Source organism: Hyaena hyaena, unplaced genomic scaffold, assembly GCF_003009895.1.
Source record: "Hyaena hyaena isolate Hyena2069 unplaced genomic scaffold, ASM300989v1 scaffold_106, whole genome shotgun sequence".
Classification (NCBI taxonomy): domain Eukaryota; kingdom Metazoa; phylum Chordata; class Mammalia; order Carnivora; family Hyaenidae; genus Hyaena; species Hyaena hyaena.
Window position 1 is genome coordinate 1,864,307 of NW_024080738.1, and position 13,143 is coordinate 1,877,449.

At 45.1% G+C, this 13,143-nt stretch overlaps 2 protein-coding genes across 2 annotated transcripts in view; one reads left to right on the top strand and one right to left on the bottom strand.

Moving 5' to 3' along the window:
• The window catches only part of LOC120234313 (phosphatidylinositol 3,4,5-trisphosphate 3-phosphatase TPTE2-like), a 111,256-nt gene extending 105,604 nt beyond the window's left edge, over window positions 1–5,652 (top strand). Inside the window, exons 19-21 of the mRNA XM_039236116.1 lie at window positions 1,196–1,291; window positions 3,487–3,557; window positions 5,419–5,652. Of these exons, the coding sequence (XP_039092047.1) occupies window positions 1,196–1,291; window positions 3,487–3,557; window positions 5,419–5,533 (282 nt within the window). The 3' untranslated portion in view covers window positions 5,534–5,652. The remainder of the gene's footprint in view (window positions 1–1,195; window positions 1,292–3,486; window positions 3,558–5,418) is intronic.
• A 1,784-nt stretch (window positions 5,653–7,436) lies between these two features.
• The window catches only part of SLC25A15 (solute carrier family 25 member 15), a 30,821-nt gene continuing 25,114 nt past the window's right edge, over window positions 7,437–13,143 (bottom strand). The window contains exons 5-7 of the mRNA XM_039236105.1: window positions 12,406–12,575; window positions 11,404–11,562; window positions 7,437–9,691 (exon numbers count right to left, since the gene is read on the bottom strand). Of these exons, the coding sequence (XP_039092036.1) occupies window positions 9,567–9,691; window positions 11,404–11,562; window positions 12,406–12,575 (454 nt within the window). The 3' untranslated portion in view covers window positions 7,437–9,566. The remainder of the gene's footprint in view (window positions 9,692–11,403; window positions 11,563–12,405; window positions 12,576–13,143) is intronic.

The following is a 13,143-nucleotide window of genomic DNA, read 5'->3' on the forward strand; positions in this document are numbered from 1 at the left end:
CCTGTAAGTCAAAGCCAGTTAATATCTTTGGCTCAGTATTATCTGTAAAATAAAGATCACATATCTTTATTTTGAGGATTAAATTACATAAGATATGTGAAGTTGCTTTGGGAGCTATAAATCACTAAGTACATGTTATATATGATCATCATCAGGCCCCTTTGTCACATAGAAAATGCCCCCCCCACCCCCAATTCTTCAACTTTGTCCTTATTTCCCTGGCTCTTGAACCTTAGCCCTAACATACCTGAGACCTGAGCTTATTTCCATCAGTTACTTGACCTGTAGACTCTATTCCAAGTAGCCTGGGTGTCCTCTAGACACTGGAACACAACACTCTTAATTTCTGCTTCACATTTTTGCTGGTCTTTCCTCTCCCTCTCCCACACCACCATGCTTGCACTGGATTCCCTCTTCAGTGCTCCTCATTTATAACATCCCTCCATTCCTAACTGTCTCTACCTCCTCTGTGAAGCTTTCTCACTTTATGCTTCTTGTTGACCTCCCCAAAGCACACAGCCACACACAGTCCTCACCATCTAGCTTGACATGTAAGTCATGCCATTCTGTTGTTTCTTGTGTGTGTAGCTCCCTGAGGCATGCCCTGAGTGTGCGTCTTCTTTTCTATTTTGCACAGGTCCTTGCATAGATTTTTCTCATTGTGGGGTCCACTATTGTACAAGGGTAATCAGTAACAAAGAAATACTTAGTATAGCTTCAAAAAGGTCCTTCATTCCAAAAACTTGGCCAATCCTTGGTCACTGCATCAGAGCAGTCAGCTCTGGACAAGACCCATGATCATGATCCCATCAGCAAACACCTTTTTGATAAAACATGACCACTTATGTATTGCTTTTTGAATGTGAAGGCCAGCTCTAAGACCAAGCTACCTGGCATATGCCACCCAAGTGGCACACACTCTCAACAGTCATGTTTACGTGGTTAAACTCCAAGGGAAAAGGGAAGGCTTCCTTCTTTACCACTGCCCCACCATGGCCTCCAAACATGTTGGCCTTTTAAAAATATAACAGTATTGCAACTTTATAGAAATAAGGATTCACATTACATGTAGTGACTGGGCTATGAGACCAAGGGTACTTGATAAAATACAGGAAGCCTTGGTACGTGACCATGAGCTTCACTGTTCTCTTACCAGCGGTCTTTAAGGTCGTGAATTCCATGTGTTCATTCACAGATACTTCACAATATTGAAACAGACAGCGTAATAATTCATTTATCCAACTCTCCACCTCTGTACGATGATGTGAAAGTGAGGTTTCTTTCTTCCTCAGTGAGTAATCAAGAAACAACCTAGGCCATTATTATCGTCTGAATTATTCTGCTTTAGGATTTTCTCTGCTACAATTTGATATAGGATACGGGATGTCAAGCCCTGGCCAGGGAGGGGGAGAAAAGCAAGTGAGATTCATAACAAAATTAAAAAAAAATTTTTTTTTAATGTTTTTATTTTTGAGACAGAGACAGAGCATGAGAGGGGGAGGGGCACAGAGAGAGAGGGAGACACAGAATCCGAAGCAGGCTCCAGGCTCTGAGCTGTCAGCACAGAGCCCAATGCGGGGCTCGAACCCACGAACCATGTGATCATGGCCCGAGCTGAAGTCAGAGGCTTAACCGACTGAGCCACCCAGGCACCCCCATAACAAAATTTTTAAGAAGAACCTAGGTAAACTGGGTTTTGCTTATTTTTTCTAAATTCTATACAATTTGCATATATCTTCAAATAAGAAAAATACCAAGGTATGTTTACTGCATTGCAGTGACCGCATTTTTGTTTTGTAGCTCTAAAACACATTGTTCCCCGTAATTTATACTTTACAGTGTTGAAAGCATCTTTCAACAAATGTCTTTTTTCCTTAAGGTAGCAGTGTTTATAAATTTATGTGTATGTTCAACTGTGTGAATCCATACTGTGTAGAAAGCATCCTTGAATAACATCTTTCTTTAATTAGAAGTGTTTGTCATAGAGAACTGAGGGTTCTGGAAGGGAGGTGGGTGAGCAATGCACTAAATGGGTGATGGACATTAAGGAGGGCACTTGTTGGATGAGCACTGGGTGTTACATAGGTGATGAATCACTAAATTCTGCTGAAACCTATTTTACCATATATGTTAACTAGAATTTAAAAAAACTTGGGGGGAAAGATTTTTACTTTCCTTTAGATTGACATAGAATTCATTTTAAATGTATTTTTTTTTTTAAAATTTATTTCTAGGAGAGCGAGAGAGAGACAGCATGAGCAGGGGAGGGTCAGAAAGAGAGGGAGTCACAGACTGAAACAGGCTCCAGGCTCTGAGCTGGCAGTCAGCACAGAGCCCGACGTGGGGCCCGAACCCACGAACCGCGAGATCGTGACCTAAGCGAAAGTCGGACGCCCAACCGACTAAGCCACCCAGGCGCCCCTTAAATGTATTTTTTTGAGAGAGACAAAGCACAAGTGAGGGAGGGGCAGAAAGAAAGGGAGAGAGAGAATTCCCAGCAGAGTCAGCATGATCCCAGTGCAGAGTCCAACTTGGTGCTTGAACCCATGAACCTATGAGATCATGACCTGAGCTGAGCCAAGTCAGAGACTTAACCCATTAACCCAGGCACCCCCAAAATAGTATTTTTAATCCAATATTTGCCTTACAGAAAATGAGAATGTTTGCCATGGTCATTACTCTGAATATCATGAGTGTATAATTTATATTGAGCAGTCATAAAGTGTAGCAGTGTTATTCTCTATGTAACAAATTTCTAAGCCATGGTAGTTTCATTTTCCTATTAAAATCACCAAGCAGAACTGCCAAGTAACTATGTCGATCAGTTTCAGTGTGTATCCTGTGCCCTCCTTCACGGCCTGCTCGCTCCCTGTTGTGGGAGAAATCTCAGTACTGAAAACAGTATCTGTGTTGAAGCAACTGGCCCACGCTGCACGGCTACCCTTTGAATAATGAAGCCAGTCTGACCTCTCTCTCAATCGGTGGTCTCTAAGCAGAAGCACTGGTACAAGCAGTGTTGGTCATTTTGTGATTTTCAAGGGCCAGGAGATGAAAACACTTTCAAAATGCTTAGGTGTTTGTATCATCACCAGCAATGAAAATTATCAATGTAGCTGCTCCTTGTAGAAATAATGATCTCTTTGGGCATAAACGGGTATAGGTCTGTGTTGAGCACCAAACTATATTAGAAGACTATTGTTTAAGTTTATAAGTATAGAAAAAATTATATTTCCTTAAATTTTGATAGAAACTGCCATTTTTTTTCTTAAAGTTTATGGTTAAGTTGGTTTACATATAACACCCAGTGCTCATCCCCACAAGTGCCCTCCTCTGTGCCCATGGAAACTGCCATTTCTTAAAGCCTCTTCCTATGTGTCGTGGCTACAGTCGTTTGACGAATATAGAAAATAAAGGAATTTTAATTCCTTTGGAATTAGCTTTTGGCTTCAATTTTACTATGAAAAATAACTTTTTTTTAAATTTTAGGTTCTTCCTAAATACTATGACAACTGCCCATTTTTCTTCTGGTTCCATACATCTTTTATACAAAATAACAGGTATGGCTCAGATCTAATCCAGGAGAAACAGCTTACTCCTCAAGGTCGGTGTAAGGTGCAATGGCAAACCTTTTGCTGATTGCCATACACTCAGTTTACAGAAACCAAGAAATCCTCAAATCCCCCAATTCTTCACTGCCTTTCGTCTCTTAATCTGGTTATGTAAGATCTATGGCTATTCTTGGGAACTGCTGCTGCATTATCCTCAAGGTCCAGGCCATGGGACTGTGTCACAGAAGTTAAAACGGGCTCTAATCAGCTGTGGAGGAGGGCAGAATCCCTCCCATGCACGTCCAGCAGGAGTCTGCTCAGTTACCCTGTGGCAGGGCCTCCCGATGTGCTCATTTACCGATGACCGACCACCCACCAAATTCTGTGTCAAAAAGGCAGGCATCATCGAGGGAGGCTTCAGCTGGTTTAAAGACGACTGACCTACTTAGAATTAGAAGTTAGAAGACAGAGTGAGCATCAATAAAGACCACTTTTTTAAAAAGTCAATAGTCTCCCATTTAAAAATGGTTTTCTTGGGGCACCTGGGTGGCTCAGTTGATTCAGCATCTGACTCGACTTCGGCTCAGGTCATGATCTCGCAGTTTTGTGAGTTCAACCCCTCATTGGGTTCTGTGCTGACTGCACAGCCTGCTTGGGATTCTCTCTCTGCCCCTCCCCTGCTCTCAAAATTAAAAAAAAAAAACCCAAAAACTTTCCCAGTTTACTTATTAGAAAATCATTTCTAAGCTTATTTTTTTTAAACTGTATTATTTTGAGAGACAGTGTGAGTGGAGGAGGGGCAGGAAGAGAGGGAGACAGAGTCCCAAGCCGGATCCGCACTGTCAGCGCAGAGCCCACTGTGGGGCTCAACCCAGGAACCAGGAGATCACGATCTGAGCCGAAACCAAGTCAGGGGCTTCACCAACTGAGCCACCCAGGAAACTTCTTCTAAAAAAAATTATTAACTGAAGATTATTATTCCAGGAAACTTCTACCCTCTCTGGAAATTCATTCCTGAGTCTAGATGTTCTCTAGAATTCTAGTTCTCTAGTACTTTAAGGAGTATTTGTTCTTTGGTGCTGAAAATTTGAGATGTATTGTTATCACCATACCATCCATCATCCAATACTAAAAGGGAAAAATATTCCAGAAATGCGCGTTTTGAGGGAGCTGTGATGGCATGTGGCATCAATCAATTCATCCCAGCCTTTTCTTCTAATCTGAACTATATCTCCTCACCCCTCGAGTCCAGTAAAGGCAGACGTAAATTGAACATCTGGTCTACATACTTCTGATACACCTATTTAATGGATAGAGTGAACTTTGGACTTGATGGAGAATTTTTACCAATTTTCCCCTGGGTGTATACAAACTTTGACTCCTAACATGAGCAAAGTCCCTCATCGACCTCTGGGTGGAACTTCATGGTTTTTTCCTTTAAAACACATCAATCATATTGCAGAGGCAACAAGTTAGAAACCTATAAAAGTGAGGAGAAAAGTGATTTAATTTTCCCCACTGCTTGGTATAGCTGTTTTATTAGTTATGAGGTGGTTAATTGGTCAAAAATGCCACTGTCCTCATTTAAACAGCTCACTATTTTATTACTTGGTTTTAACTCACATCTAGTCTCTCTGGATGATTTCCTATGGCAGCTTGTTTTACTAAAGTCAAATATTAATTTCATAAAAGGCAACGTGAAAAGAATCAGTGATGTGTAGTTACTGATTAAGATTTGGCTGGCTGTGAGGCGGGGGTAGCTGGCTCAAGGGGAACAAATGGAGATGCAGGACAGGGTGGAGATTAACCGTGACAGGTGGGTCTCCTTTGGACCCTTCTGGGCTCAAAACGATGTTTTCTTCTCTTCTAGGCTATATCTTTCAAGAAATGAATTGGATAATCCCCATAAACAAAAAACATGGAAAATTTACCGTCCAGAGTTTGCAGTGGAGGTATATTTTGATGAAGTCGTAGCTGGTACGTGATTAAGCGTAGTTCCCTTTCTAGGACAGAATCATGTTCTTCACAATCCCTGTCACATGTATCTTCTAAACCGCCTTCCTTGCTGGCATACTTTTATTTACATTCATGTAGATATGTTTTTGCAAAGCCTATTAAATATATACAAAGTAAAATGTCACGGATGCTTTTTACTTTCTGAAGGAGTTAGGTCCTGTTTGAGAGAACTAATGTTCCTCTGTGCTATGTTCCAAATTATCACTTTGAAGAACTTTAAAGATTTGCTATTTCAAAGTATTTAAAAATTATGATTTCTCCCAATACTGTGAGTTTATCTAAAAATACGAGTATTCCCTGCTTTTATATTTGTAAGTTCAGATCAGAAAGGTCCTTTCTGTTTTCTTCCTCCACTTTATTTGTAAACTATTTAACAAACATCAGACTGGCACCAAGATTTGTTTTCAACCCAGAGAACGGTGCACACAGAAGAGCCACCGGTGCCTGGGCCACAGGCTTCCTTAAATACACACGCAGACTTCGGGGAGGGCACCGGGCTCCCGGTAAACACAATAAGTTACTGAAGATTCTTTATCTTTTTTACCACCAACCTCCCAAGTGAAGTCAAAGGAAATGTTTGCCTAGAGAAATCTAGATTGTTTTAAAGTCCACCCCCCTCCTCGCAGCAAGTTCACTTCAGTTCAGGGACTCTGTGAAGGAAGGTCATCTTTGCATTGTAAGTATTGGTTAGTCCTGTGTTCCCAGGGAATCGTTTTCTCTTTTGCTATTTTACTCTAAGTACCTTCACTGTCATGGCACCTTGATTGTCCTTATTTATGGACATGGTGCACTTTTTCCCTCCGGCCAGCCCACAAGGGGTCCCAGCCGCCAGTGCAGCAAGCTACGCAAATGCTAATTACTCTGCTCCTCTTGAAGGACGGGGTTTCAAGTTCTTAAGTTCTTAACATGTTAGGACTACATCACATCCTGTAATTTGTTACAGAAATCTGTTACAGCAGAACAGCTTGTAATGTTTCCTTTAATTTTTTTTAAATGTATGTTTACTTTAGGGAGAGAGAGTATAAGCAGGGGAGGGGCAGAGAGAAAGACAAAATCTGAAGCAGGTTCCAGGCTCTGAGCTGGAGCACGAAGCTCAAACTCACCAACTGCAAAATCATGACCTGAGCTGAAGTCGGACACTTAATCAGCTGAGCCACCCAGGTGCCTCTGTGCGGTTTCCTTTGAAATCCATGCAGCAGTAGGCTACGGCGGGCAGATCAGGCGGCTGGCTCAGGTCAATGGGAAGATACCTAGCGGGCTCAGTGAGGCGTAGTAAGGTCTAGACTTTTCAGTACGTACAAGAAGGAAGGAAGGAAACCCCCATGAAGACTCCTGCTTTTTGAAATAAGATTGTAGCTGGGGTTTCTCTTCGCTGAGATGCATCAAAATTCCTGGCCATTAGGAGTTGCCACACTATTGTGCTTTTACTCCTATAAAGAGAATTTATGGGAGGTTTCTGTCTTAGAACCCAATATAAACACTTCCTTTGAACAAGCTGAGAAACTTATGTCATAATATGTCAGGATGATGCCATTTGTCTTAAGTAGAATTTACTAACCTGGAATAGAATTATCCACAACTGAATAGCAAGTTTAACTATCTTTACAAAATAGAACCGCATCCTGCACATCACAGACCCGGTCTGGCAGAGGGAGATTAAGGCTACTGGGCCCAAGTTTCACAACTGCAGTATACAGACAGAACACCTATTTTCTGTCAATGTATTTACAGTGAAATTATTTCACATCAGGAATAGTGCTGATGACAAAAAATGCTCATTGCAATGAAACCACCACCTTGAAGCATTACTATGCTCTTAAACATTCCCAACAGCTGGTTCTTAGCATGCAAAATATTTAAAACAACTCATCATATACTCAAATTTTAGGTAAATAATTTAATGATAGTAGAACACCAGAGTTGCTTTAAACACACGATTTCAAGTTACTATATTTGGAGTACAGATCTGAAATGGTACAAATTGTATTCAAATACTAAACCATGAATTAAGCAAATAGAATGGGAAAAAAATTTCCCGATTTGGGTTTCATTCCTCACTCTTACTTTTCCTTGGACTCCTGCTACTGCAGATATTTAGTTGAATCGTAAAAGGACAATATATGAGAAGGTCCCGTGCCAAAAGGCCTAACTCAGATGGGCTCACGGGCACCAGGCAGGGGCTCGTGGATTCTGAAGTAGCTCACTTCCTTCTAGAAGCCAGCCCCACTTTCTGTTTTGCTTCGGTCCAGGCCCATTCTGATGAAGCACCACTCAGTAGCTACGGACCATTTAAGGTATGCAGAGAAAAGGTAGGAAAATGATTTTCTTTCAAAGAAAACGCAGATGGCCAACCCGCCCTCGCTCCAGAGTACATCAGGCACAGCACGGAGCACCCCTCCCCAAACGTCCACAGTAGCTCCCCACCCCTCCGTGGTGGGGGGGAGGGCACATCTCCCTTCCCTGACCCTCCTTCTCTGGGCACGCACAGAGGCTTTGTAGAACACAGAGCTTAAGGAAACCGGAGGTTTCACACAAGGCTTCCACTGGGCTAATGACAGACACACGAGACAGACACAGGTCGGCCTGCTGGCTTTCAGACTTACAGGCGGCTTAAGCACACACATTACTGAGAGAGTCCTTGCTGGTCACGGGGCAGCACGGAATGACGGGGCTTGCCTACGTGGTGACAAGGAGCCTCTTAGCCCGGGTGACCTGGGCTTCTGCGGGGGTTGTTAGTGCATACATATGGCAGAACTTAATTGCTCAGCTTGTTTTGTTGCTTTAAAAAGCCCCCCCACCCCCCAATATATAATCATGAAAATGCACCGACTGCTGGTACCAAATGTAAAAGGCTCCAACACCGTAGGGGACATGGCGAGCAGTTACAGATCCTAAGATGAACTTCAGAAAGGGCCAGCCTGACCTCTCTCACTGTGGAGGATATGCACTAGGTTCTGTCCAGTTCCACTGGAGGGAGGACTTCGCCCTCGAGCACCATCACTCAGTTACCAGACAGGGAAAAGGGCTTCTGGTTTTGGCGCTCTGCTCCCCAGAAGGCTTTCTGACTGGTGGAGGCACTAAGGGAGTGGTCGCAGGTGGACCAAGAGCCCACAGGTAGCTTGGGAGCCCTACCCAGGCCAGGGCCCAGGCAGACACTTAGGGCCGCAGTCAGCCCCCGCCTCACACAGCATAGCAGCACAGCCCCTTCCTCAGCCTAAAGCCCGGCAAAGGGGAAGTCCTTGGGGAGGAGAAGGGAGGTTGGCACAGGTAAGGGTATGCTGCTCTAGGCCTAGATCCCACCTAGAATGTGATCCCACCTAGAAAACGAACGGCACAGTTTTAACAGTTGAACATCTTGGGAAATTCCAAAGTGCTCACTCTAAACTAACATCAGTAACATGGAAGCCATAACAGTAGGCAAGTATGTCCTTCTCTATGAACTCTAGATCGACCTTCTAGTTTTCAAGCACCACAGGAAAACTTAAGAGCTTTAGCCACTTAGTACAGTGCATGTGCTAAGCAGATTTTAAGAGACCCTACATCTACAATGAGTCAAGTACACGTTTACAGCCATTTCATGAAACATGGTTACCTCTGGCTTTTTCTGGGGGATCTGAGATTAAACATGGAGCCAATCTGTGCTTTACTAACAACATGCAACCCATCCTAACTACATGGACACATACAGGTTTATGCAAAAGCCCTGACAGAACTACATTTAGCCTTTCAGACTGAGCAAAGGGCTGGCGACTCACCCTAAATGCCCCACCAACGACAAGAGCAGCAGCTTTTCTATTTCGATACAATTACGGCCAGAAACTATAGGATACAAAATAGAGGCTCTTCCGTAAAGTTTAAGATTTAGGATAGAATTAAGGGAAGACCAAAAAATAAAATTCCTATGAAACCAAAATAGTTCTACATTGGTCTTGTACTCCATGAAACCCTGAGATGAACTGCCATCCTCAATGCCGACACTCGATCTCGGCTCACCAGGATGCTTCAGCAGGCTTCAAACTGGCTCATCATCAACTTCCTGCTGTACTCATAGGCTAAAAATAGCGCCCCATTGGCAGGGAATGCTCGGATCATAGTAGGTTTCAGTCCAGAATATAAGGCCGTTATTCCTAGAAGACAAAAAGTGATCAAGACTGAGACCTCACGTGATGCTGCAGAGCCCGGGGCTGTGTACCTACAAATCCAGACAACGCCCTACAAACCAGTACATGATGGAAGAGCTTCTTTCCAGGTTTCCCTGGACTAACAGGGAACTAAACAGGATCAAAGGAAACAAGAACACACATCAGGCCTCCCAGTGAAGCTGGCGGATGCTCAGGTAACATACACTAATCCTGCGCTTGGTTCACTCCCAGGAAATAGATCACGCAGAGCGGAGTCCTCGCCTGGGGAGACCCAAGTAAGCACAGGGCTGCCGGTGGCAGCAGCTTTGCGGCGTCACCTGGGAGGGTAAGGAGCACGGGCGCCTGGGTCCGCATCCCGTGTCTACTGCCGGCCCTGCCCAAGGTGGCTATGCAGGTCCAGGCGGGCAAGGGAGGTGGAAGTCCTCTGCGAAACTATTGAGTGTTGTGCAGCTTGGGGATATGAACCAAACCGTTTCCACACACCATAACTGTGCTCTCACTCAAAATCAAGACAGAAAGGGCACCTGGGTGGCTCAGTCAGTTAAGTGTCTAGCTCTTGGTTTTGGCTCAGGTCATGATCCCATCATTTGTGGAATTGAGCCCTGCGTCTGGCTTTGAGCTGACAGTTTAGAGCCTCCTTGGAATGCTCTCTCTCTGCCCCTGCCCTGCTCTCTTTCTCCCTGCCCCCCACCCAAAAAAATAAATTAAAAAATCAAGGCACCCGTGGGTGGCTCAGTCAGTTAAGCACTTGACTTCGGCTCAGGTCACAATCTCACAGTTTGTGAGCTTGAGCCCTAGGTCAGTCTCTGTGCTGACAGCTCAGAGTATGGAGTCTGCTTCTGATTCAGTGCCCCCGCCCTTCCCCTCCCCATGTGCGTACTCTGACAAAAATAAACTTACGTTACTACAAACTTAGGGAAAAAAATAATAAAATAAACTTGATAAAAAAAAAATTTTTTTTTAACCTAAGACAGAGAGGAACACCTGGGTGGCTCAGTTAAGCATCTGACTTCAGCTCAGGTCATAATCTCACAGCTCATAAGTTCAAGCCCCACGTCAGGCTCTACACTGACACCTTAGAGTGTGGAGCCTGCTTAGGAGTCTGTCTCCCCCTCTCTTCTGCCCCTCCCCCACTCACATTTTGTCTCTCTCTCCTTCAAAAATAAATGTTAAAAAAAAAAAAAAACTCCAGAGAAGTTCACATCCCAAGTTGTTGGTTGTATACTGGATGCCAGAACAGGCCTTTACTCACTAGTGGCATAAAACTGGCTTGATACAAACATCACCTAGAAAATCTGTATATTCCTGTATAACTCTCAAAATTAATAGCAAATCACCTTCAGGAGATCTTAGCATTAGGAATTTGCTACACGTTCCTCTAAATCTCTAGGTGTCCCTGTTAGAGGTGGGTTTCTGGTTCCATCTGTGTTACGTAAAACAAGTGGTGCTGATGTCAGAACCTGTGTCCCCTTAGCCACGGTTCCTATTTTAACAATTCCCTCCAGGTGATTTAAAACAAAGAGTCCTCCCCCAGAAGTGGGGGTGGGAGCGCAACCCCACACCGTGATCCACCCTCAGCCAGGTGATCCATCCTCAGCCAGGTGATCCACCCTCAGCCAGGTGATCCACCCTCAGCCAGGTTCGCGGAGAAACCCCACTAGGCACATCCACTCCGTTTTGGCAATGAGCAGACCCACCTTCATTTTTCACAATGCTTATCAAGGTTCCGATAAATCCTGCCTGTTTTCCAGACATGGAGAGAACTTGAATTCTGGATTTGACGCAATCCACTGGGTAAACAGCCAGCCAAAGGCAGATTCCACCAACTCCACCGCTTAACATCAAAGGGACAGGCCCTGGGCGAGGAAATCAGCAAACAGCATTTCCAGAGCTCAGTGTCTAGCAGCAGCAGGTAGGCGCGAAAAAGACTCCCAATGGCCCAGAGCACAGTTCTCGGGGGAGCGGCCAAAGCTCTGCGGGCACGAGGTCCCGGGTGGCACTTGGGGTCTCCCCTCATCGCGCTAGGACCCCGTCTGTGCTGGGCGCTGTGGCCCTCTGGGCCCATCCCCAGAGGGCCAGGCCCACACAGACCCAGCACACCCACCGTGAGGAATGCCAACAGGGGCCATGCTCTCTTCACCTCCCTCACTCTCAACTGTTTCAGTATTTTAATGCCCTACTGCCCTTCCTCGTCCTTTACCATGAAAACCAAAGTTGTCTTCTTAAGCACAACAGTTAAGCCCGGGAGTCCGCCTAAGCCCAGAGTGAGTCCAAAACACTGAAGGGAGGTGTTTGAGGGAAAAAAGTAATCATTCATGGGAGCCAGACATGGATATAGTTGCGTCCAGCAGCACAACAGGATAATCTAGAAAGAACCACACTTTTCAACGCTCTGGAAACACTCTCAATTTATTACCAGGTTTTCAGCCTAGTGCAAAATCCTTTATGGGCCATATACCCACATGTTGGAGATTTCCCGCAGGGAAGGTAATTTCGGTATTCTCCTGATACCTCATTCCAGTAAAGAGGTTTGGGACGCACGGCGTCCGTCCCGGGAACACTGCCACACCCACAGGAAGGTGCCAAGTACCCTTCCAGCCTCCAGAAAAGCCAGGCGGACCCCCCCAGCTTCCGCGGCCGCCATGCCACTCTGGGATGGAGCCCACCCCAGGCGACTGGGTCAACGCGGGCACACCTACCTAGTTCATCCTTCGATCTCCCTGATGCAAAAAACGACCTGCTCAGTTCGTAGCCGCCGAAGAAGAAGAAATAGCCTGGCACCTCTCGGAGTAAAGTGCTGGAGAGGCCATGGTAGAAGCCCAAGGGGCCATCCTTCCTGAGGACGCTCTTCACCACGGACCAGACTGTGCTGTGAGGAGACAGTGAGCCGCTGATTCTAGAAACCGAGGGACCCGGATTCTGAGAACAGAAGGCTTCTACTGGGAGGAAATCTCAGAGAAGCACAGACACAGTTATTTCAGGACCGGTCTTCTCATAAACTAGGCGCTGACAAAGACATTTAATTAAAGTGCATTGTAGGAAGCTGGGTGGGCAGCACCGCCCGGGGAACCTTCCCGCCCCTCTCACCCGATGACGGCTCTCCCCAGGGGCTTCGGGAATTGGCCCGCAGCTTTCCCCCATGTAAAGGGTCCCATGAGCAGATGGGGACCCTCAGAAGATATACAAATAAGATCCAACCCCCGTTTGACAAGCAGAAAAAGAAAAGTCCGCGAAAGCCAGACAAGCTTTAATTTTCATATGGCTTGCATCCTCTGGCTCTCTGTAAACAAATTCCTTAGTTCCTCGTTTGAAAATAAAGTGCATTCGTACATTCTAGAGGTCATTACCAAAGGTGTCAAAGAGCCAATACCCACCTTTTTCGAGCAGTGAAATTACAGTAAAGGAGCCATGCAAACTCAGCAAGAATACAGTGGTGG